Source organism: Thunnus maccoyii, chromosome 14, assembly GCF_910596095.1.
Source record: "Thunnus maccoyii chromosome 14, fThuMac1.1, whole genome shotgun sequence".
Lineage (NCBI taxonomy): Eukaryota > Metazoa > Chordata > Actinopteri > Scombriformes > Scombridae > Thunnus > Thunnus maccoyii.
The window spans coordinates 1,139,151-1,161,135 of record NC_056546.1 but is presented as its reverse complement, the minus strand read 5'-3'; the positions used below and the strand labels follow the sequence as shown (position 1 = coordinate 1,161,135).

The 21,985-nt window shown below is 43.8% G+C and overlaps 1 protein-coding gene across 3 annotated transcripts in view; it reads left to right on the top strand.

The window, feature by feature from the left end:
- Positions 1-21,985, top strand: part of ubr2 (ubiquitin protein ligase E3 component n-recognin 2) — a 34,106-nt gene that overhangs the window by 3,404 nt on the left and 8,717 nt on the right. For 2 of the 3 annotated variants that reach the window (XM_042432419.1, XM_042432421.1), the window contains 24 exons: positions 3,058-3,171; positions 3,274-3,404; positions 3,685-3,823; positions 3,958-4,020; positions 4,292-4,412; positions 4,513-4,620; positions 4,715-4,803; positions 7,438-7,536; positions 8,926-9,089; positions 9,244-9,343; positions 10,374-10,502; positions 11,559-11,742; positions 12,878-12,939; positions 13,072-13,182; positions 13,296-13,361; positions 14,770-14,886; positions 15,333-15,396; positions 15,673-15,797; positions 17,965-18,017; positions 18,563-18,665; positions 18,764-18,812; positions 19,291-19,445; positions 20,582-20,684; positions 21,178-21,287. In XM_042432419.1, coding sequence (XP_042288353.1) covers positions 3,058-3,171; positions 3,274-3,404; positions 3,685-3,823; positions 3,958-4,020; positions 4,292-4,412; positions 4,513-4,620; positions 4,715-4,803; positions 7,438-7,536; positions 8,926-9,089; positions 9,244-9,343; positions 10,374-10,502; positions 11,559-11,742; positions 12,878-12,939; positions 13,072-13,182; positions 13,296-13,361; positions 14,770-14,886; positions 15,333-15,396; positions 15,673-15,797; positions 17,965-18,017; positions 18,563-18,665; positions 18,764-18,812; positions 19,291-19,445; positions 20,582-20,684; positions 21,178-21,287 — 2,559 coding nt within the window. Of the gene's footprint in view, positions 1-3,057; positions 3,172-3,273; positions 3,405-3,684; positions 3,824-3,957; positions 4,021-4,291; positions 4,413-4,512; positions 4,621-4,714; positions 4,804-7,437; positions 7,537-7,665; positions 7,765-8,925; positions 9,090-9,243; positions 9,344-10,373; positions 10,503-11,558; positions 11,743-12,877; positions 12,940-13,071; positions 13,183-13,295; positions 13,362-14,769; positions 14,887-15,332; positions 15,397-15,672; positions 15,798-17,964; positions 18,018-18,562; positions 18,666-18,763; positions 18,813-19,290; positions 19,446-20,581; positions 20,685-21,177; positions 21,288-21,985 lie in introns of all 3 variants that reach the window. The other variant, XM_042432418.1, reaches the window with a different exon arrangement.

Genomic DNA, 21,985 nt, shown 5'->3' with positions numbered 1-21,985 from the left:
TTAATTGAAAGACTTGAGAAGTGTGCAGGACTTCCTGGTTCACATCTTACCTGAAGCAGGAAAAACACAGGTGTAAATACTGACGTTGCTACTGTAGCTACTCTAGCTAGGTATCTTAATCAAGTCACATTAAACTTAAAGTGAAATATTGCAACAATAGTGCGACTCAGTTCCAGAGCAGCAGGTGAGCCAACTGTCAATCAACACCCACACAGCAGACATCAAAGCTACTATGAGTCTTCAAATCTTATTAACGGAGCAATAATTTCATAAATGATCACCAGCACACTTATTAGATGGTCTGAATTTAGAGACTGAGACCAAAATGACTCATTAAAAGAAACAATGACTCAGTATTTCTAGAGATAAGTTGAGTCAGTTGGAGCATCTAGCGGCCGTCGTCTTTCAGGCTACATCCACACTAATATTTTCATTTTAAACTGTATAACTTTTGCTGCGTTTGTGCCCAACGTTCACACGTTCACGTGTTTTCAAACCTCTAAAACAGAGACTCTGCTGACCTCGTTTTAGTTTAAAAACTCCTGGATCGCGTTTTAGTCTGGACGGGCGGAAACGGAGACTTGACGCAGACATTCGCTGCCTGATTGGGTCTTATCAGTCATAACATGTCCTTCCCTGATTGGTCGCCCTCCTCCTATCACGTGACCCTTTTCCGAAAGAAAACAAATGACATCAGCCTGGACTAGCGCTGGTTAATTCAACATGGATAACAAATTACAGGCGTCGCTGAACTTGCTGTCTTGTATTTTCTGAAACTAAGCAACCGACCGCAGAGTAGAAAATGTGCTTCCTGTTTGGGCCAATGTACATGAATGGTCATGTGACAAGCGTCTTCAGGCCTGTTAGTATGGATGGAGGTTATTTTATCATTTGACGTATTAATGTATTAATGTAGTCGTCAGCCTCGACAACAGCTAAAACTAACAATTATTCATTATTGATTAATCTATCGATTGTTTTCTCAGTTAATCAATTAGTCTATAAGTAAACTGTTGTCTATTGTTATAGATTATTATTGTCACAGAGACTAAAGAAACCAGAAAATATTCATATTTAAGAAGCTGAAATCAGAGAATTACGACTTTTTTTTTCTTAAAAAAATCCTCAAAATGATTAATTGATTACCAAAGTAGTTGGTGATTAATATAATAGTTGGCAAGTAATCGATTAATTGACTAATTGTTGCAGCTCTACTGATAAACATTACAAACTAGGGATGCATGATATTGGATTTTTTGCCGTTATGCTGATATTTCCAACTCACTGTGGCCGATTGATGCCGATATATGAACATATTCTGAGGAGACTATTATGCATGCAAGCATAGATTGTACTAAATATGATCAAGAAAGACAATATATGAAGGAAGAACTGAGGAAGACTGGATTCAGGAGCTCAGCATTAAAACTTTAATGAACCTGCCAAGTGGGAGCAGCAGTAGAGTTTTCATTGAGTTTATTAGACAGACAGGATTAATGTGTAGGATTTAATCTCTGGTCCAGAAGGTGGCGCTAATGCACCTAATACGCTGGTTGCCAACCGCCGTTATAAACCAAAAAGTTTTTTTTTTCTAAACAGAGAGGTACATCCTGTCAGCCGAGGTGTTTCCTATCTGTGCAGCCGATCATAGTAGCAGCTCCTCAACGGACTGTTTCATCCTGACGGTCCCGGTGTTTCCTCTGCAGGCTGCACTTCACTCAGCCGCCCGTCAGACCTGCTGCTTCTTCCCACTTTAACCTGAATAACAAACCGGGGCTCGGTGCTCCGGTTGGATCCACACGGAGAGCCGAGGCTAACGTTAGCTGAGAGGCTAGCCAGCTAGCCTCCGGTCATGCTGCTGCTGCTAACGCTCCGCAGGTTAAAGTGGGAAGCAGCAGCGGGTCTGACGGGCAGCTTGAGTGAAGTGGAGCCTGCGGAGGAAACACCGGGACCGTCAGTGGAGGGCGGTGGAGGAGAAGGCGACAAATCGTCCTCTCATAATCGGCAGAAATTGTTAATTTCGGGTTGATGCTGATATTTCATTTTAGAGCTTATATCGGCCGATATCGATGATGTGCCGATAATATCGTGCATCCCTATTACAAAGGTCACAAATCTGCTCGGCTCAGAAAATTGATAAATAAGTATTTTTTTTAAACTGAAATCTATTTAAATGAAACGTCCTGTCATCGCTCATTTTAAATGTGTGCGTGCAGCGTCGTCAGTCGTCGTCAGTTATGCTGATTGATGGACATGTTCAGAGTGTTTCTACTGTGTTTGTCTACATTCATGTGTATATGTATATATGCTGTATTGACTCTCTCCTGGAATACACTATATAAATAAAGTTTGCTTTGCTTTTAGCTTTAACTATGCTAACTGTGCTATGCTAACTTGTATTTCTGTCAATCAGCAAGCAGTGTTTCTGTCAGGCAAAGTGATCAATTATAAAATTCAATCTAGTTTGTAGTCCTAAAACCAGGAAGTCTTGACTGTTTGTAGTCCTTAATGCTGTGTTCATGTCCTGCTGGAGTTTCAGACTGGTGTACAGTGTAATCGCTGTGAAGCTCACAGACAAAAAGCACCAGTGTAACAGATGAAGCAGCAGATTCCTGATGTGTGAAAAGAGCTTTAGATTGTCCAAACACAGAGGACGACCGTCTGATTTCATCTCACTCTAACTTTCTGTCTTCTCTGTGGGGAGACGAGCTGTACAACCATCCTCAACACACAGATACTGTTTTTTTTTTTCTGCGTTTATAACTGTTGCATACTGTAACTGTCTCTCTCCTTAATAGTATAAATAAAGTTTTACTCCCTCACTCTGAGTCTGACTCGTCTTCATGACAGTCTGTGTGTGAACGCTGCCGTAGATCAGCAGGATGTGATGATGAGCTGCAGCTCTGAGAGGTCAGAGGTCGACCTGTCACCTGCACAAAGAGCTGCTGAGGCTGCGACACGCTGCAGCTGACAGCGGCACGACTGCTGCATGTGACACACCTGACTGTGTGTGTGTGTGTGTGTGTGTGTGTGTGTGTGTGTGTGTGTGTGTTACAGATGACCACGTCAGGAGGTGGAGGTTTTTGTGACTGTGGAGACGCTGAGGCCTGGAAGAAGGGTCCTTACTGCCAGAAACACACCCCCACCCCCAACAACAGAGACACAGAGGAGGTGAGACAGCTCCCACCTGTCTGTCTGTGTGTGTGTGTGCGCCGGTGCCTTGCTGCAGGGCACGCTGGCAGTCTGAACACTCTGTGTTGTTTGTCCCTTCAGGACCCCGTAGCCCAGCTGCCGGCTGACATGGTCGCCCGCAGTTACAACATCTTCTCCATCATCCTGAAGTACGCTGTAGACATGCTGACCTGGGATCAGGAGGACCAGCTACCTGCAGGACTGGAACCACCGTATGCATGCGCACGCACACACACACACACACACACACACACACACACACACACACACACACACACACACACACACACACGCACGATACTGAAAAAAGTAATTACATTATTGTAATGCATTACTGTCCAACACTGGTGACAAATGTCACAAAAAACATGATCTATAAATCGGTATCAACTGTTAAAGCTCCTCCAGGTGTTTGTAGCGTTTTTATACTTGTTACTGTGTGTACTGATACTTCCTGTGTGTGTGTGTGTGTGTGTGTGTGTGTGTGTGCAGGGAGAGAGGAGACACCTACTACTGCATGCTGTTTAATGATGAAGTCCACACCTATGAACAGGTGATCTACACTCTGCAGAAAGCCGTCAACTGCAGCCAGAAAGAAGCCGTCAGCTTCGCCACCACTGTGGACCGAGACGTATGTTTACTGTCTGATGAAGCTCACCTGTCTGATTACACCTGTGTGATGAAGCTCTGTCAGATCAGTGGTGATGTCACATGTTGTAATGTTTACCTGTGTGTGTGTGTGTGTGTGTGTGTGTGTGTGTGTAGGGAAGGAAGTCGGTTCGATATGGAGATTTCCAGTTCTGTGAACAAGCCAAGTCTGTTATAGTGGTGAGTGTCTGATCATATTTGACCATATTTGGAGTTCTGTGGGCGTGTCTTTATGTTAATGAGCCTGTACACTCAGGTGGAGACTGTTTGAAGTTGTGCATGTTTGATATAAAACAACTTTCTTGTTCAGTTTCTACATTTCCATCTTGTCCTGTGACGGATGAAGCTTCAGGTTTCTGCTCACCTGTTGACTCACCTGGTTACTCAGGTGAACTGCCGTTCTCTGCGGACGGTGGAGGATCATTTCTAACCTCTTGGTTCTCTCCCTCAGAGGAACACCAGCCGTCAGTCGAAGCCTCTCAGAGTTCAGGTGATGCACTCATCTGTCGTTGCTCATCAGTGTTTCGCTCTGAAAGCTCTCAGCTGGTTGGGACAGATCATTCAGTACTCAGGTACGTCTGGACTTCATTACCCATAATCCTCCTCTGTGTGTGTGTGTGTGTGTGTGTGGCTGCTGCTGTGCATCGTAAACATGTAATCGCTGTGTTTCAGACGGTCTGAGGCGGATTCTGTGTCAGGTGGGACTTCAGGAAGGTCCAGAAGGAGAAAACTCCTCGCTGGTCGACCGGCTGATGCTCAACGACTCCAAGATGTGGAAAGGTGTCGTTTTTCATCCGTCAGTAAAAAATAATCATGATGTCGCCTGTTTCTACCCGCTAGCTGACTCATGAAGCTCCTCTCGTTCTCTCTGTAGGAGCGAGGAACATCTACCACCAGCTGCTGATGAACAGCCTCCTCATGGACCTCAAGTACAAGAAGATCTTCGCCATCCAGTTTGCCAAGGTAACAAACCTGATCCATACACCTGATCCATACACCTGATCTATACACCTGATCTATACACCTGATCAATACACCTGATCTATACACCTGATCCATTCACCTGATCCATACACCTGATCTATACACCTGATCCATACACCTGATCCATACACCTGATCCATACACCTGATCTATACACCTGATCAATACACCTGATCCATACACCTGATCCAGACACCTGATCTATACACCTGATCCATACACCTGATCAATACACCTGATCTATACACCTGATCCATACAACTGATCCAGACACCTGATCTATACACCTGATCCAGACACCTGATCCAGACACCTGATCCATACACCTGATCCATACACCTGATCCATACACCTGATCCATACACCTGATCTATACACCTGATCTATACACCTGATCCATACACCTGATCCATACAGCTGATCAATACACCTGATCCAGACACCTGATCCAGACACCTGATCCATACACCTGATCCATACACCTGATCCATACACCTGATCCAGACACCTGATCCATACACCTGATCCATACACCTGATCCATACACCTGATCCAGACACCTGATCCCGACACCTGATCCCGACACCTGATCCATACACCTGATCCATACACCTGATCTATACACCTGATCTATACACCTGATCCATACACCTGATCCATACAGCTGATCAATACACCTGATCAATACACCTGATCCAGACACCTGATCCAGACACCTGATCCATACACCTGATCCATACACCTGATCCAGACACCTGATCCATACACCTGATCCATACACCTGATCCATACACCTGATCCATACACTTGGGCTCGTATTTATTTATCAAACTGCTAAATGTTGAGCTTCCGTGTAAGATCAAAAAATTGCTTCACGTTTACTCACAAACTTGAGAATAAAAACTGTTTACAAACAGTTGAAGTCTGATCAATGCTGACGCCGATCAATACACTTCATCTATTGAACCACTGATCAGGTCCTATATTGATCAAACCTGTATGAATGAACCTCAGAACAAACCGAAGATGAAGATGATCAGACAGAGCGCGCTTTGGAAGACGCATCTCACTGCCTTTTTTTTTTGTTGAAGCCTACAATTTAATTGTTGCTAGGCAACCATCGAATCACCTGTCCTTAGCTTATAACTGTTGCTGTGAAGTAAACTTGACCCCAGGCTGCTGTTTTCTGGTCAGATCATGGTAACTATGGTTACCATACAGCTCCTGCCACCTCTGGTTTGTCCTCCGTGACTGATGTCCCGCCTCCCGATTCATCCGATTGGACAATGGGGGGAAAAAACAACGCAAATGACATCGGGCGCTTTTCTGCTCTCGAGTCGATGTTTTTGTCAACTCGAGGCGTTCAGCAACGCAAAAGCAGCGAGCAAAAACTTCCTCCAATTGATCACATAGAAGAATATCTGATCAGAGATTTGGATCAATACCGACCGTTCTCTTTGTGTCAAATCTTCAAATGTTTGTGAAATGAACAACAATCTAATCTATTGATCATGTATGAACATATAAATATGTAATAACATGAAGTTGTGTGCTTCAGTAATGTATTATTGATCCTGATCAATGAGATTTAGATCATTTCTCTGATATTTTAACTGACTTTTACACTCAAAACCAGTTTGATAAATAAATACGAGCTCTGATGTATTGATCGGATCTGACTGGTTCATCTACATGTTGGATACGATCAGCTGATTTTAATCGCTAGCACATGTGGTCTGATGTGATCACAAACACCACAGATCCTTTAACACACACACATTTAACAGATTACTATGAAACATAATGATGATCTGTGTTTATGTTAAAGATGGAAGCCGGCTGATCAAATGTTTGTATTTGTCGTACATGATAGAACATCTTTTGGAGACGTCACCTTTGACCCTGGGGGGGGAAATTATAACCACTATTATTTTTCTATGTTCTGACATTTTATATACAAATCGATTCATTGAGAAAATAATCTGCAGCTTAATCGATAATGAAAATAATTGTTAGTTGCGTGTTAAAGCTGATGATGATACACACTCGGTGTTGTTGTTGTTGTTGTTGTTGTTGTTGTTGTTTTTATCCTCCAATCCCAGAGAGCAGCACAGAGCAGGTGTGTCTCATGCATATGTAAAGTTAACAGTTAGATTATCCAAAGGCTGACTTTAATATCTGCATTTTATTATCTTATTTATTTATGTTTTGTAGCAGTGATTCGTTTTGGATGTTTGTGTTTATTGTGTGCAGTAGCTGCTCTCTGCCTTTAGAGGGCAGTGTAGTTTTATTTTGTAAAAAGTCTGTTATTCCCTGAAACAGCTGATCACTGCGGTCAAACAAACAGAAGGAAACAGGGCATTTGTTTGGGACTATTTTTAGTGGCGGATGAATCTGCATTTGGTGCTGTAGTGAGTGTTTCTGGCAGCAGGACGGTGTTTTTGGTCAATAATGAGGAAGATATAGAAGATAAATCACAACACTTGAAGGTAGGATGGAGGTTAAACTCTGGACATTTCAGTGTCAGTCGGGGTTAATTTGGGGGGGTTTGGGGGGGCGTCGGCCCGGCAGCAGCGACCTCTGACCCGGAGGTGAAATGTCGTCCCCCTCTAGAACTACAGACGCCTCCAGACAGATTTTATGGAGGACGACCACGAGCGAGTGGTGTCAGTGACGTCACTGTCTGTTCAGCTGTTCACCGTGCCGACCATGGTGAGTACAACTCCTGCTCCTCCTCTGCACCTCCACACACCTCTCTGTCTCTCTGTCTGTCTCTCTCTCTCTCTCTCTCTCTGTCTCTCTCTCTCTCTCTCTGCCTGTCTCTCTCTCTCCTGCTGGTAGAGCTATGAACGCTTGCAGAACGACTACGTGAAAGACGACCACGACCGTGAGTTCTCCATCACTGACCTGTCAGTGCAAATATTCACCGTCCCGTCACTGGTGAGTTCAGTCGGGTTTGTGTTGGAGGTGACATCATCACAGAGTCATTCAGACATCATTTCCACTTCAAGTGTCTCATATCAGATCAAATCCAGGCTTTCATTTACACTCCGTCACATGTATGAATATCAGGGTCGACTCTCCTCCAGTCCAGAAGGAGGAGCTCATTCACCTGAAGCTGTTTGGTAACTGACAAAAACACCAGAAGAAGAAGAACTTATTCTATTAATATAATAATAATAACTTTATTTATGTATGTAGCACTTTTCTAAACAGTAAAACCAACAGAGTAAACTGTAACATTAGATTACATACAGAATTAAAAAGTACAACACAAAATAAAACTAACAATGACTGGTGCAGATAAATAAAACCAAAACAGGATAAAAATGTAGTCACAGTTTAAAAGAGTTTGAAGAAGTGATTTAAAACACATGACAGAGTTTGTAATGTCAGAGTAACCTCGGCTGCTGTTCATACAGAGACAGACCCTGTAGAGACAAACAGAGCGCTTCCTCATGTAGCTACAGCTGGGAAGAATAAAGTATTTCCACCTTTTACACATCTGGCCAGTGTGTCTCAACCCTCCAGAGGTGGTTTGATGTAGGCCTGGATGATATATCAAGTTAATTAGACGGGTCTCATAGTTGTATATATGAGTGGGACAGGCTGAAAATGACTGCACAATGAGCTGAGCTCTGTTTGTCAACAAGGTATCATCACGTTCATGTTCATCAACAGATTAAAATCATGAATTAACTCAGAGCTTTAAACAGTCAGATGTCTTCAATGCTTCTTTTTTTTTCTGCAGATAAACAGTCATGTCTGTTAATTGATGCTGTTACTGTGACATCATCAGGCGATATCATACAACTGTTTCTACTGGTTGACAAGAACTAACGGGTTGAGTTTACTGGTCCTGGTTAGTCCTCATCACCCTATCACAGGCTGACCACTAACACGGACCAGTATACTGATCTATGATGTGTAAAATCAGTGAAATGTCCCTTTAATTCAACCGGTCTGATCTTCAAAGGATTTTGGATTGGTGTGTGTGTGTGTGTGTGTGTGTGTGTGTGTGTGTGTGTGTGTGTGTGTGTGTGTGTGTGTGTGTGTGTGTGTGTGTGTGTGTGTGTGTGTGTGTGTGTGTGTGTGTGTCAGGCCCGGATGCTGATGGTGGAGGAGAACCTGATGACCACCATCATCAGGACGTTTGTGGATCACCTCCGTCACAGAGACCTGCAGGGACGCTTCCAGTTCGACCGCTACACCGCCCAGCAGGCCTTCAAGTTCGGACGAGTCCAGAGCCTTATTGGAGACCTTAAGTAACCATCATAACCATTATATACCAGTAACACTAGTTATACACCAGTAACACCATTTGTTTATCAGTAACACCAGTTATATACAATTATATACAAGTTATAAACCAGTTATATATCAGTTATACACCAGTGAAACCAGTTTGTTTGTGTTCAGGTACGTCCTCATCAGTCGTCCCTGTGAGTGGAGCGATGAGCTCAGAGAGAAGTTCCTGGAAGGTCTGGATTCATTTCTGGAGCTGCTCAAGTGCATGCAGGTAACACAGAGATACACCTGACACCTGTACAGGTAGACCGTCTGACACCTGTACACCGTCTGACACCTGTACAGGTAGACCATCTGACACCTGTACAGGTAGACTGTCTGACACCTGTACAGGTAGACCGTCTGACACCTGTACACCGTCTGACACCTGTACAGGTAGACCGTCTGACACCTGTACACCGTCTGACACCTGTACAGGTAGACCGTCTGACACCTGTACAGGTAGACCGTCTGACACCTGTACACCGTCTGACACCTGTACAGGTAGACCGTCTGACACCTGTACAGGTAGACCGTCTGACACCTGTACACCGTCTGACACCTGTACAGGTAGACCGTCTGACACCTGTACAGGTAGACCGTCTGACACCTGTACACCGTCTGACACCTGTACAGGTAGACCGTCTGACACCTGTACACCGTCTGACACCTGTACAGGTAGACCGTCTGACACCTGTACAGGTAGACCGTCTGACACCTGTACACCGTCTGACACCTGTACAGGTAGACCGTCTGACACCTGTACAGGTAGACTGTCTGACACCTATACACCGTCTGACACCTGTACAGGTAGACTGTCTGACACCTATACACCGTCTGACACCTGTACAGGTAGACTGTCTGACACCTGTACAGGTAGACCGTCTGACACCTGTACACCGTCTGACACCTGTACAGGTAGACTGTCTGACACCTGTACACTGTCTGACACCTGTACACCGTCTGACACCTGTACAGGTAGACTCTGTCTGTCTCTCTCTGAACCTGTGTGTGTGTGTCTCTGAACCTGTGTGTGTGTCTCTGAACCTGTCTGTGTGTCTCTGAACCTGTCTGTCTCTCTCTGAACCTGTCTGTGTGTCTCTGAACCTGTGTGTGTGTCTCTGAACCTGTCTGTCTCTCTCTGAACCTATCTGTGTGTCTCTGAGCCTGTCTGTCTCTCTCTGAACCTGTCTGTCTCTCTCTGAACCTATCTGTGTGTCTCTGAACCTGTCTGTCTCTCTCTGAACCTGTCTGTGTGTCAGGGCATGGACCCGGTGGTGAGACAGGTGGGACAGCACATAGAGATGGAGCCTGAGTGGGAGGCAGCGTTCACTCTGCAGATGAAACTGACCCACATCATCTCCATGATCCAGGAGTGGTGCTCAACTGATGTGAGACAACATACAACATACATGACAACATACATGTGACCTGTCTGTGTGTCACATATGAGTCCAGACTGCACAGACAGCTTCTAGTTCTTCTACTTTCCAGCTGGTTGGTCGCACCTAAAAGTGGCTCTATGTTCAATTTCCAGAACACAGAGCAGCACTTTACTTTTGAGCCACTGTTTCCTGCCTGCTAGAGAGTCGCATCTTCAACACTCTACTGTACAAATAACCTATCAGGGCCACTTCTGTTGGTCATGTGACCGTCACCTTGCTTGTGTTTACTGTAGCGTGTTGAGAGTTTAAGCTAGCTGCCGGCTGACAGAATCTATCCCTCGTGTTTTTCTCACAATGAACTTAAAGCAGAAAAATACATGTTTTATTCAGTTCTGACCGAGTTTCATCACTGCAGCTGTTTTTTCACTTCATCACTCCTAATTACACGCTATCATGTAGAAGTTAAAGTTGCTGTTGGAACGTTTAAAGCTGCTGCACTGCAGAAGAATACAAGCTGAAGTTGTTCAGACATAATCTACCTCAAACATAAACATGAAACTATTATCTGAAACTTTTATCTGATGCTAATGTTGAGCTGGAAGTTTATTTAATAAAGGTTATAAATGGAACTCAAGTACAGTATTTTCTTTTCTGTAGAACTTTGAGTCCTCATGGTTCTCATGTTCAGAAAATACATTAAACATTCGAGCTGAACCAGCTGTTTCTGTGATCTGCAGGATGCTTTTTATTCAATGAAGTCATTACATATGACTCTTCATTGGTAGTCATTTTTTAAAAATTGCTATTATTTTTTTTGTCAATTCCTGCAGTTTTACTGCAATAACAGCACATAAAACATCGCAAATTGAATTGCAGTTTTTGAGAAAAACTGCTGCAAAATTAAACATTTTTTGTTGCAATAATCACAAAAAACTCTGAAATCCTGGAGGGACTGTTACATGTGTACATATGTGTAGAGTTCTGGGTTATATTACATTTATATTTATAATACTATAATCACATTGACCTCACTGACAGTACCTGTGTGTGTTTGTGTGTCAGGAGCGTGTGCTGATCGACGCCTACAGGAGGTGTCTGAGCGCGCTCAGTCACTGTCATAGTGGCCTTCCAGACGGTGAGCAGCCAATCAGCTTGAGTCTGGCCGGTCACTGCGTGGAGACCTTCAGGTACCAGGTGTCTCAGGACAAAGTGTCCATACACCTGCCGGTCTGCAGACTGCTGGCAGGTAACTACACACACTAATACACACACTCTCCATGTACACACACACTCTCCATGTAAACACACTCTCCATGTACACACACTCTCCATGTACACACACTCTCCATGAACACACACACTCTCCATGTACACACACACTCTCCATGTACACACACTCTCCATGTACACACACACTCTCCATGTACACACACTCTCCATGTACACACGCTCTCCATGTGTTGCACCACAGCAGACAGAATGAATCTAATGTGTTTCTATTCAATTTGTGCAGAAAACATGGAAAAAAGTGTAAATATTTTTAAAAACTGTTGTGGTTTAAAAGTAGTTGTGTGGATAAAAAGCAAGTGTTGGTGAATGAATGATGATGTACACGAATCATGTGACTTTAAAACTGATCCAGGTGTAGTTGTGCTGGTTTCGTTCGACAGGCTGACAGCAGTCAGGTGGATTTAAAAGGTTAAATACAGACAATCCATAATAATAATAAAGGTGAAACTGGAAAATGGACTTTTAAGTTTGTGTCGTTGATCAAAATGTGGATTCAGAATTAAAACAGAGGCACAGTCCAGCTGATGAATGGATCTTTTGTTTTGGTTGCTGAGTGTTTATTTGCAGATTTGATCACTTTCCTGAACAGGAAGTTAATTTACATCCAACAGTTTTTAAAAACAGAGTGGAAAATACCAGAAATTTAAAAAAAAAAAGTTTCCTGTTGTCTGAGGTGTAACAGCAGCTCAAATGTAAACAGACTGAGTGAATAAATGATGACGGACATGAATCATGTGACTTAAATGTGCTGAAAACATCAGATCTGTGTGGAGCGATGATGAGGAGACTGTAACCTTCCTCACATCGATACATGAAACGAACAGAAACGTCATATTTCCATCACGTTTTCCATCGTTTGAACTTTGACTCTTTTAATGACGTCGTCTCTTCTTCTGCAACGGTTTAATGGCAGCGACTGGAGGATTAGCGCCACCAGCTGTTTATCTGCTAATAGTCACATGACAGAAATAAACATTTTCTTTAAATCTGTTCAAGTTTGAGCTGCGAGTGGATGAAACTTATTGATCCTGTCTGCTGATTGGTTACTGTGGGCTCAGACACTAACTGATCCTCCTCCCGTCCTCCCTCAGGTCTCCATGTTCTCCTCAGCAGGACAGAAGTCGCGTCTCGTTTCCCTGAACAGCTGCCACTGGTCAGTAACGACTCAGCTGAGTGGGGGTCGGGGCCTTTTTCTATATAATCAATCACACAGTCGTCTGATCACTTCCACCTTCTGATCAATACATCAGTGATAACGTGTTAAAGCGTGTTTGTGTGTCCTCAGGGTGAACTCAGTCCCCCCCTCCTGATCGAACTACCTCTGCGCTGCCTGGTGCTCTGTGCCCAGGTGCATGCTGGGATGTGGAGGAGGAACGGCTTCTCTCTGATCAATCAGGTGAGCTCACAAGTGATTGTCAATACTTTGATTAGTGAGAGTGAAGGATTCCCTCCACGCTGATGCACCAGTGATTTATTTCCCTCCTTCAGTTTCCTCTGTTTCTGTTTCAGATCTATTATTACCACAACGTCAAGTGCAGAGTGGAGATGTTCGACAAAGACATCATCATGCTGCAGGTAGAGCCGGACTCTACTGACTCTACTGACACAACCTGACTCTACTGACACAACAGGACTCTACTGACTCTACTGACACAACCGGACTCTACTGACACAACCGGACTCTACTGACACAACCGGACTCTACTGACACAACCAGACTCTACTGACACAACCAGACTCTACTGACACAACCGGACTCTACTGACACAACCAGACTCTACTGACACAACCGGACTCTACTGACTCTACTGACTCTACTGACACAACCAGACTCTACTGACACAACCGGACTCTACTGACACAACCGGACTCTACTGACTCTACTGACTCTACTGACACAACCGGACTCTACTGACACAACCGGACTCTACTGACACAACCAGACTCTACTGACACAACCGGACTCTACTGACACAACCAGACTCTACTGACACAACCGGACTCTACTGACTCTACTGACTCTACTGACACAACCGGACTCTACTGACACAACCGGACTCTACTGACACAACCAGACTCTACTGACACAACCAGACTCTACTGACACAACCGGACTCTACTGACTCTACTGACTCTACTGACACAACCGGACTCTACTGACACAACCGGACTCTACTGACACAACCAGACTCTACTGACACAACCAGACTCTACTGACACAACCGGACTCTACTGACTCTACTGACTCTACTGACACAACCGGACTCTACTGACACAACCGGACTCTACTGACACAACCAGACTCTACTGACACAACCAGACTCTACTGACACAACCGGACTCTACTGACTCTACTGACTCTACTGACACAACCAGACTCTACTGACACAACCGGACTCTACTGACACAACCAGACTCTACTGACACAACCAGACTCTACTGACACAACCAGACTCTACTGACACAACCGGACTCTACTGACACAACCGGACTCTACTGACTCTACTGACTCTACTGACACAACCAGACTCTACTGACACAACCGGACTCTACTGACACAACCGGACTCTACTGACTCTACTGACTCTACTGACACAACCGGACTCTACTGACTCTACTGACTCTACTGACACAACCGGACTCTACTGACTCTACTGACACAACCGGACTCTACTGACTCTACTGACACAACCGGACTCTACTGACTCTACTGACACAACAGGACTCTACTGACACAACAGGACTCTACTGACACAACCAGACTCTACAGACTCTACTGACACAACCGGACTCTACTGACACTGTCAGACTCTACTGACACAACCGGACTCTACTGACACTGTCAGACTCTACTGACAGCCAGACTACAGACTCTACTGACTCTACTACCAGATTCTACCTGTAGTCTGTCACATGGTAGATGTAGTTTGGTTTCAGGTGTGTTAACTCTCTTTAAGTCTTTCTGTTGTGTGTTTTCTTGTAGGCCGGAGCGTCCATGATGGATCCAAACCACTTCCTGATGATCGTTCTCAGTCGATTTGAACTTTTCCACATTTTCAGCTCCGCAGACTGCAGGAAAAGATACAGAGAGGCTAACAAGGTCAGTACTGACTCTACTGACACTCTACTGACTCTGTAACAGACTGCAGGAAAAGATACAGAGAGGCTAACAAGGTCAGTACTGACACTCTACTGACACTCTACTGACTCTGTAACAGACTGCAGGAAAAGATACAGAGAGGCTAACAAGGTCAGTACTGACTCTACTGACACTCTACTGACTCTGTAACAGACTGCAGGAAAAGATACAGAGAGGCTAACAAGGTCAGTACTGACTCTACTGACACTCTACTGACTCTGTAACAGACTGCAGGAAAAGATACAGAGAGGCTAACAAGGTCAGTACTGACTCTACTGACACTCTACTGACTCTGTAACAGACTGCAGGAAAAGATACAGAGAGGCTAACAAGGTCAGTACTGACTCTACTGACACTCTACTGAGTTTACTGACCACCTGTCTGTCTCTCACCTGTCTGTGTGACAGGACGTGGTCCAGCAGAACAACACTCTGATCGAGGAGATGCTTCACCTCATCATCATGGTCGTCGGTGAGTCCGTCTGTGCTGCGTCATCTTTATTTAAAAAGAAAGTTTTATTATTTTTAGTTCTGCACAGCAGAACCTGCAAACTGCGTATCTATGTCACCACAAACAGAGAAGTCAGGTTACGTATGTAATCACAGAACATGTTTACCTGCAGTGTAGTCACCTGGTTACTGTCGGAGAGTCAAACAGTGCAGCTACACACACACCTACGTGCTTAATAAGCTGTTGGGTTAAGTCTGTGTTTGTGTGTGTGTGTATTTGTGTGTGTGTGTGTCTCAGGTGAGCGGTACGTGGCTGGCGTCGGCCAGGTGGAGCCCTTCGATGAGGTCAGAAGAGAAATCATCCACCAGCTGTCAATCAGACCAATGGCTCACAGCGAGCTGGTGAAGGCTCTGCCCGAGAACGTGAGACACCTACCTGTCTGTCTGTTTACCTGTCTGTCTGTGTGTTTACCTGTCTGTCTGTTTACCTGTCTGTGTGTTTACCTGTCTGTCTGTGTGTTTACCTGTCTGTCTGTGTGTTTACCTGTCTGTCTGAGTGTTTACTTGTCTGTCTGTGTGTTTACCTGTCTGTCTGTGTGTTTACCTGTCTGTCTGAGTGTTTACCTGTCTGTCTGTGTGTTTACCTGTCTGTCTGAGTGTTTACCTGTCTATCTGTGTGTTTACCTGTCTGTCTGAGTGTTTACCTGTCTGTCTGTGTGTTTACCTGTCTGTCTGAGTGTTTACCTGTCTGTCTGTTTACCTGTCTGTCTGTGTGTTTACCTGTCTGTCTGTTTACCTGTCTGTGTGTTTACCTGTCTGTCTGTGTGTTTACCTGTCTATCTGTTTACCTGTCTGTCTGTGTGTTTACCTGTCTGTCTGTGTGTTTACCTGTCTATCTGTTTACCTGTCTATCTGTGTGTTTACCTGTCTGTCTGTGTGTTTACCTGTCTATCTGTGTGTTTACCTGTCTGTCTGTGTGTTTACCTGTCTATCTGTGTGTTTACCTGTCTGTCTGTGTGTTTACCTGTCTGTCTGTTTACCTGTCTGTCTGTGTGTTTACCTGTCTATCTGTTTACCTGTCTGTCTGTGTGTTTACCTGTCTATCTGTGTGTTTACCTGTCTGTGTGTTTACCTGTCTATCTGTTTACCTGTCTGTCTGTGTGTTTACCTGTCTATCTGTGTGTTTACCTGTCTGTCTGTTTACCTGTCTGTGTGTTTACCTGTCTGTCTGTGTGTTTACCTGTCTGTCTGTGTGTTTACCTGTCTGTCTGTGTGTTTACCTGTCTATCTGTGTGTTTACCTGTCTGTCTGTTTACCTGTCTGTCTGTTTACCTGTCTGTGTGTTTACCTGTCTGTCTGTGTGTTTACCTGTCTGTCTGTGTGTTTACCTGTCTGTCTGTTTACCTGTCTGTGTGTTTACCTGTCTGTCTGTGTGTTTACCTGTCTATCTGTTTACCTGTCTGTCTGTGTGTTTACCTGTCTGTCTGTGTGTTTACCTGTCTATCTGTTTACCTGTCTATCTGTGTGTTTACCTGTCTGTCTGTGTGTTTACCTGTCTATCTGTGTGTTTACCTGTCTGTCTGTGTGTTTACCTGTCTGTCTGTTTACCTGTCTGTCTGTGTGTTTACCTGTCTATCTGTTTACCTGTCTGTCTGTGTGTTTACCTGTCTGTCTGTGTGTTTACCTGTCTATCTGTGTGTTTACCTGTCTGTCTGTGTGTTTACCTGTCTATCTGTGTGTTTACCTGTCTATCTGTTTACCTGTCTGTCTGTGTGTTTACCTGTCTATCTGTGTGTTTACCTGTCTGTCTGTTTACCTGTCTGTGTGTTTACCTGTCTGTCTGTGTGTTTACCTGTCTGTCTGTGTGTTTACCTGTCTGTCTGTGTGTTTACCTGTCTGTCTGTGTGTTTACCTGTCTGTCTGTTTACCTGTCTGTGTGTTTACCTGTCTGTCTGTGTGTTTACCTGTCTATCTGTGTGTTTACCTGTCTGTCTGTTTACCTGTCTGTGTGTTTACCTGTCTGTCTGTGTGTTTACCTGTCTATCTGTGTGTTTACCTGTCTGTCTGTTTACCTGTCTGTCTGTTTACCTGTCTGTCTGTGTGTTTACCTGTCTGTCTGTTTACCTGTCTGTGTGTTTACCTGTCTGTCTGTGTGTTTACCTGTCTGTCTGTGTGTTTACCTGTCTATCTGTTTACCTGTCTGTCTGTGTGTTTACCTGTCTATCTGTGTGTTTACCTGTCTGTCTGTTTACCTGTCTGTGTGTTTACCTGTCTGTCTGTGTGTTTACCTGTCTATCTGTGTGTTTACCTGTCTGTCTGTTTACCTGTCTGTCTGTGTGTTTACCTGTCTGTCTGTTTACCTGTCTGTGTGTTTACCTGTCTGTCTGTGTGTTTACCTGTCTGTCTGTGTGTTTACCTGTCTGTCTGTGTGTTTACCTGTCTGTGTGTTTACCTGTCTGTCTGTGTGTTTACCTGTCTGTCTGTGTGTTTACCTGTCTGTCTGTGTGTTTACCTGTCTGTCTGTCAGCTCTTTTTCTTCGTGTCTGACTTCTCCTCCTCTTCAGACAGTTGATCTGTTTCTTCTCTTCAGGGTAATAAGGAGACGGGTCTGGAGCGAGTCATCGACAGCGTTGCTTCATTCAAGTCAGTCTGTTTTCTTCAGCACTTCCACCTTAAATACAAACATCAGTCCACCTTAAATACAAACATCAGTCCACCTTAAATACAAACATCAGTCCACCTTAAATATGCAACACTCAGTCCACCTTAAATACAAACATCAGTCCACCTTAAATACAAACATCAGTCCACCTTAAATAAAAACATCAGTCCACCTTAAATACAAACATCAGTCCACCTTAAATACAAACATCAGTCCACTTTAAATACAAACATCAGTCCACTTTAAATACAAACATCAGTCCACCTTAAATACAAACATCAGTCCACCTTAAATACAAACATCAGTCCACTTTAAATACAAACATCAGTCCACCTTAAATACAAACATCAGTCCACCTTAAATACAAACATCAGTCCACCTTAAATATGAAACACTCAGTCCACTTTAAATACAAACATCAGTCCACCTTAAATACAAACATCAGTCCACCTTAAATACAAACATCAGTCCACCTTAAATACGAAACACTCAGTCCACCTTAAAACACCTCCACCTGTACTTGCAGGAAGCCGGGTGTGACAGGTCGAGGTCTGTATGAATTGCGTCCGGAGTGGAACAAACACTTCAACCTGTACTTCCATCACTACAGCAGAGCCGACCAGTCCAAGGTACACACCGATCGGGCTATTGACGGGTTATTGATCAGTGATGATATGTGCTGTGTTGTCATGGTAACAGTGCGTGATATGTTTGTGTGTGTGTGCAGGCGGAGGAGGCTCAGAGGAAGCTGAGAAGACAGAACGGAGAGGACACAGGTAAACACACCTGTCTGTCTCACATGTATACAAACATCAACACACCTGAGTGTCTGTATCACACCTGTAGACTAATCAGCTGATCAGGTCAACACATCAAACATCAACAACCAAAAAAGAATGAAAGAATTCAATTTTCTTTGACTTTAAGGATTCAAAACAGCACAAAGATGTGTTTTCTCACCTGCGTAGAAGCTCTGCAGAAATATGAGAAGTTAAACAACTAAACTTCCAAAAGTAAAACACATCAATAAACTAAAATCAGGTTCAAACCACAACATCTAAATCTCTGAATAAACTACAAATCATTACAGTCGTTTGTTTTCTTTAATCATAACTTCTCTGTGGGAAGTTTTTAATCCATCTTTCAAGTTCTGGTTTTGATCACTGGACAGTCTGGACCAAATGTGAAACTGTGTGTGTGTGTGTGTGTGTGTGTGTGTGTGTGTGTGTGTGTGTGTGTGTGTGTGTTGACCAGCCCTGCCGCCCCCAGTGCCCCCCCCTCTCTGTCCTCTGTTCGGCAGCCTGGTGAACCTGCTGCAGTGTGACGTGCTGCTGGCTGTGGAGGGAGCCGTGCTGCAGTGGGCTGTGGAGCCCAGCGGCGGAGGCTGGACAGAGTCCATGCTGCAGAGGGTGAGACACACACACACACACACACACACACACACACACACACACGCACACACACACACACACACACACACACACACACACACACACACACACACACACACACACACACACACAGTTACTCTCATTGTTTCTCTCACTGATGTCTGCAGGAAAAGACACGAGGAATCAAGGAATGAGACGTCCTTTTCTTGTACAGGCCGTTCACACATACACACTCAAACAGTCTTCTACTGCTTGTCGGACAGTCAGATAGTTTCAGAAACGTCACCTTTCCAGCGCCGGATCGGTGTTTGGTCATTTCTGTAACTTTTCCACTTCACGCTGTGATTGTTCAGCTGTGTGGAGGTGAGAGAGGAGCCGGGGTCTGTTTCTGTTTTTCATGTGAACAACTGAGAGAAAACGCTCTGTCGTCCCCGTATTTAAACAACATCACATCTCCCCTCCCTCTCAGTGACAGCCGACTTTTCACCCCAAATATCCAACGCGGCCGTTCTGAACGACGGCGGTCAGACAGCACGTCGTACGAACTGTTTCTGATCAAGTATAAACCGAACCTTAACTCCAGCTCAACTCTTGTGAAAACACTTCAAACAAAACAGGAAAAAGCCAGTCGTGACGGTGCAAAGCTTTCTGAATCAATATGATATCACGACGATCAGGACGTGAAAACAATGTGTGGAAACACATCACCCCGAAATTAATTAGTTCTTTATGCGTCAGTATAACGGCAACGAGAAAAACTAACTGACCAATCAGAGAGCTGAGAGCTGTTTTCACTGTTAAACATGTAACTGGGAGACGAGAGGAAGCTGCTACTCTGAGTCTGTATGTGTGAACATGATGTGAGAGTGCAGTCTCTACAGAAGTCTGCAGACGTCATATGGTACAAAAAAAATACTGAGCGAACGGATCAATAAAGTACAAACATGCAGGACTGATGTCTCTGAACTCTATTATCACAACTTTAACATTGAACTCAGTTTGACCCACAGGGGGCGCCACAGTTCTCTGATGAGGAAATAACATGTAAATAGTTAATGTATGACGTGTGTGTGTGTGTGTGTGTGTGTGTGTGTGTGTGTGTGTGTGTGTGTGTGTGTGTGTGTGTGTGTGTGTGTGTGTGTGTGTGTGTACAGGTGCTCCACCTGGTGGGCATGGCTCTGCTGGAGGAGCAGCAGCAGCTGGAGAACAGCAGCGGATACGATGACGTCACTTTCAACTACACCTGCAAGATCACACGTCAGTACACACACACACACACACACACACACACACTAGTAGAATATGTTGAGAATAACATGTTTACTACATGCAGCAGCAGTCATTTGTGAACAGACACAAGTCACACAGTGACCTTTGAGTGCTCTCAATGGCTTTATTACTTTTTATAATCTCATATTTATTTATTTATAAATGTATCTTACAATATTTATTCTGTTTCATGTCTTACATTTGTGCACATTTGTATTTTATCATTACCTTTCATTGTTGTCTTCTGTTGGTGCCTTTTACCACTGATGTCATTTTATCTCTATTGTTGTGCCTTTCACTTGTACAGCACTACATACATATATATACATAAACTGAAGACGTGACCGTCATTGAACTTCACAGTTCAGTGAAGTAACGGACACAAATTCACAGACAATCAATCAATCAATCAATCAATCAAACAGGAGACAGACTGTAACCAGGTGCAGGATCAGTGAAGTGTGTGTGTGTGTGTGTTCAGGTCCAGGTGAAGCTCCCAGTACTTCAGGAAGTGTTCTGGCTCTGCTGGAGAGTCTGCAGAATGCTCCTCACCTGGAGGTCCACAAAGACATGATCACCTGGATCCTCAAGGTACGGCGGCGACTCAAACATTTACCTCCATAACATTAAACTAACTATTATTATAACAGTCCAAAATATTCCATTTATTATCATGTATGACACAGGAAAACTTCAAATCATCACATTTAAGAAGCTGAAGCCATTTTTGCTTAAAAAGATTACTTTCTTATGATTTGATTATCAAAATAATTAACTATCTGTTGATCAAATAATCAACTAATTAGTAACATTGTGTGTGTTGTCATGACAGTTTGTTGTTTGAGTGACAAAAAAATCACTCAAAGGTGTTTGGCTCAAAGGTCGTCTCTGCCTCTAAACACACATTTAATTTTTATTTTAGTGTTTTAGACAAAAATATTATTTTTAATCAAATTTTAATCAACAAAAACTAAAGATGTTTTTATTCTATTTATATTTTCTGATCATCATGTAAAACATTTTGTCATAGATCTCGTTTTTTAAGGATATTTTTAATTTAGTTTTTGTTTTGACATAAAGTTTATCAGCTAATCTGCTGTCAGAACATTTTGTTGCAGCTGATGTTCCTCGTGGCGTCCTGCAGGGCGCCGTTCTGGGTCCCGTTCAGTTTTCATTCACATCCTGAAGTGAAAGTTTCGGTTTCTTTCTCTTGAGTCACCTGAAAGTTTCTTTGTGTCACTGATCAACACTGAGATGTTCATATGTTGATGTAGAAGTTTGTTTCGTGT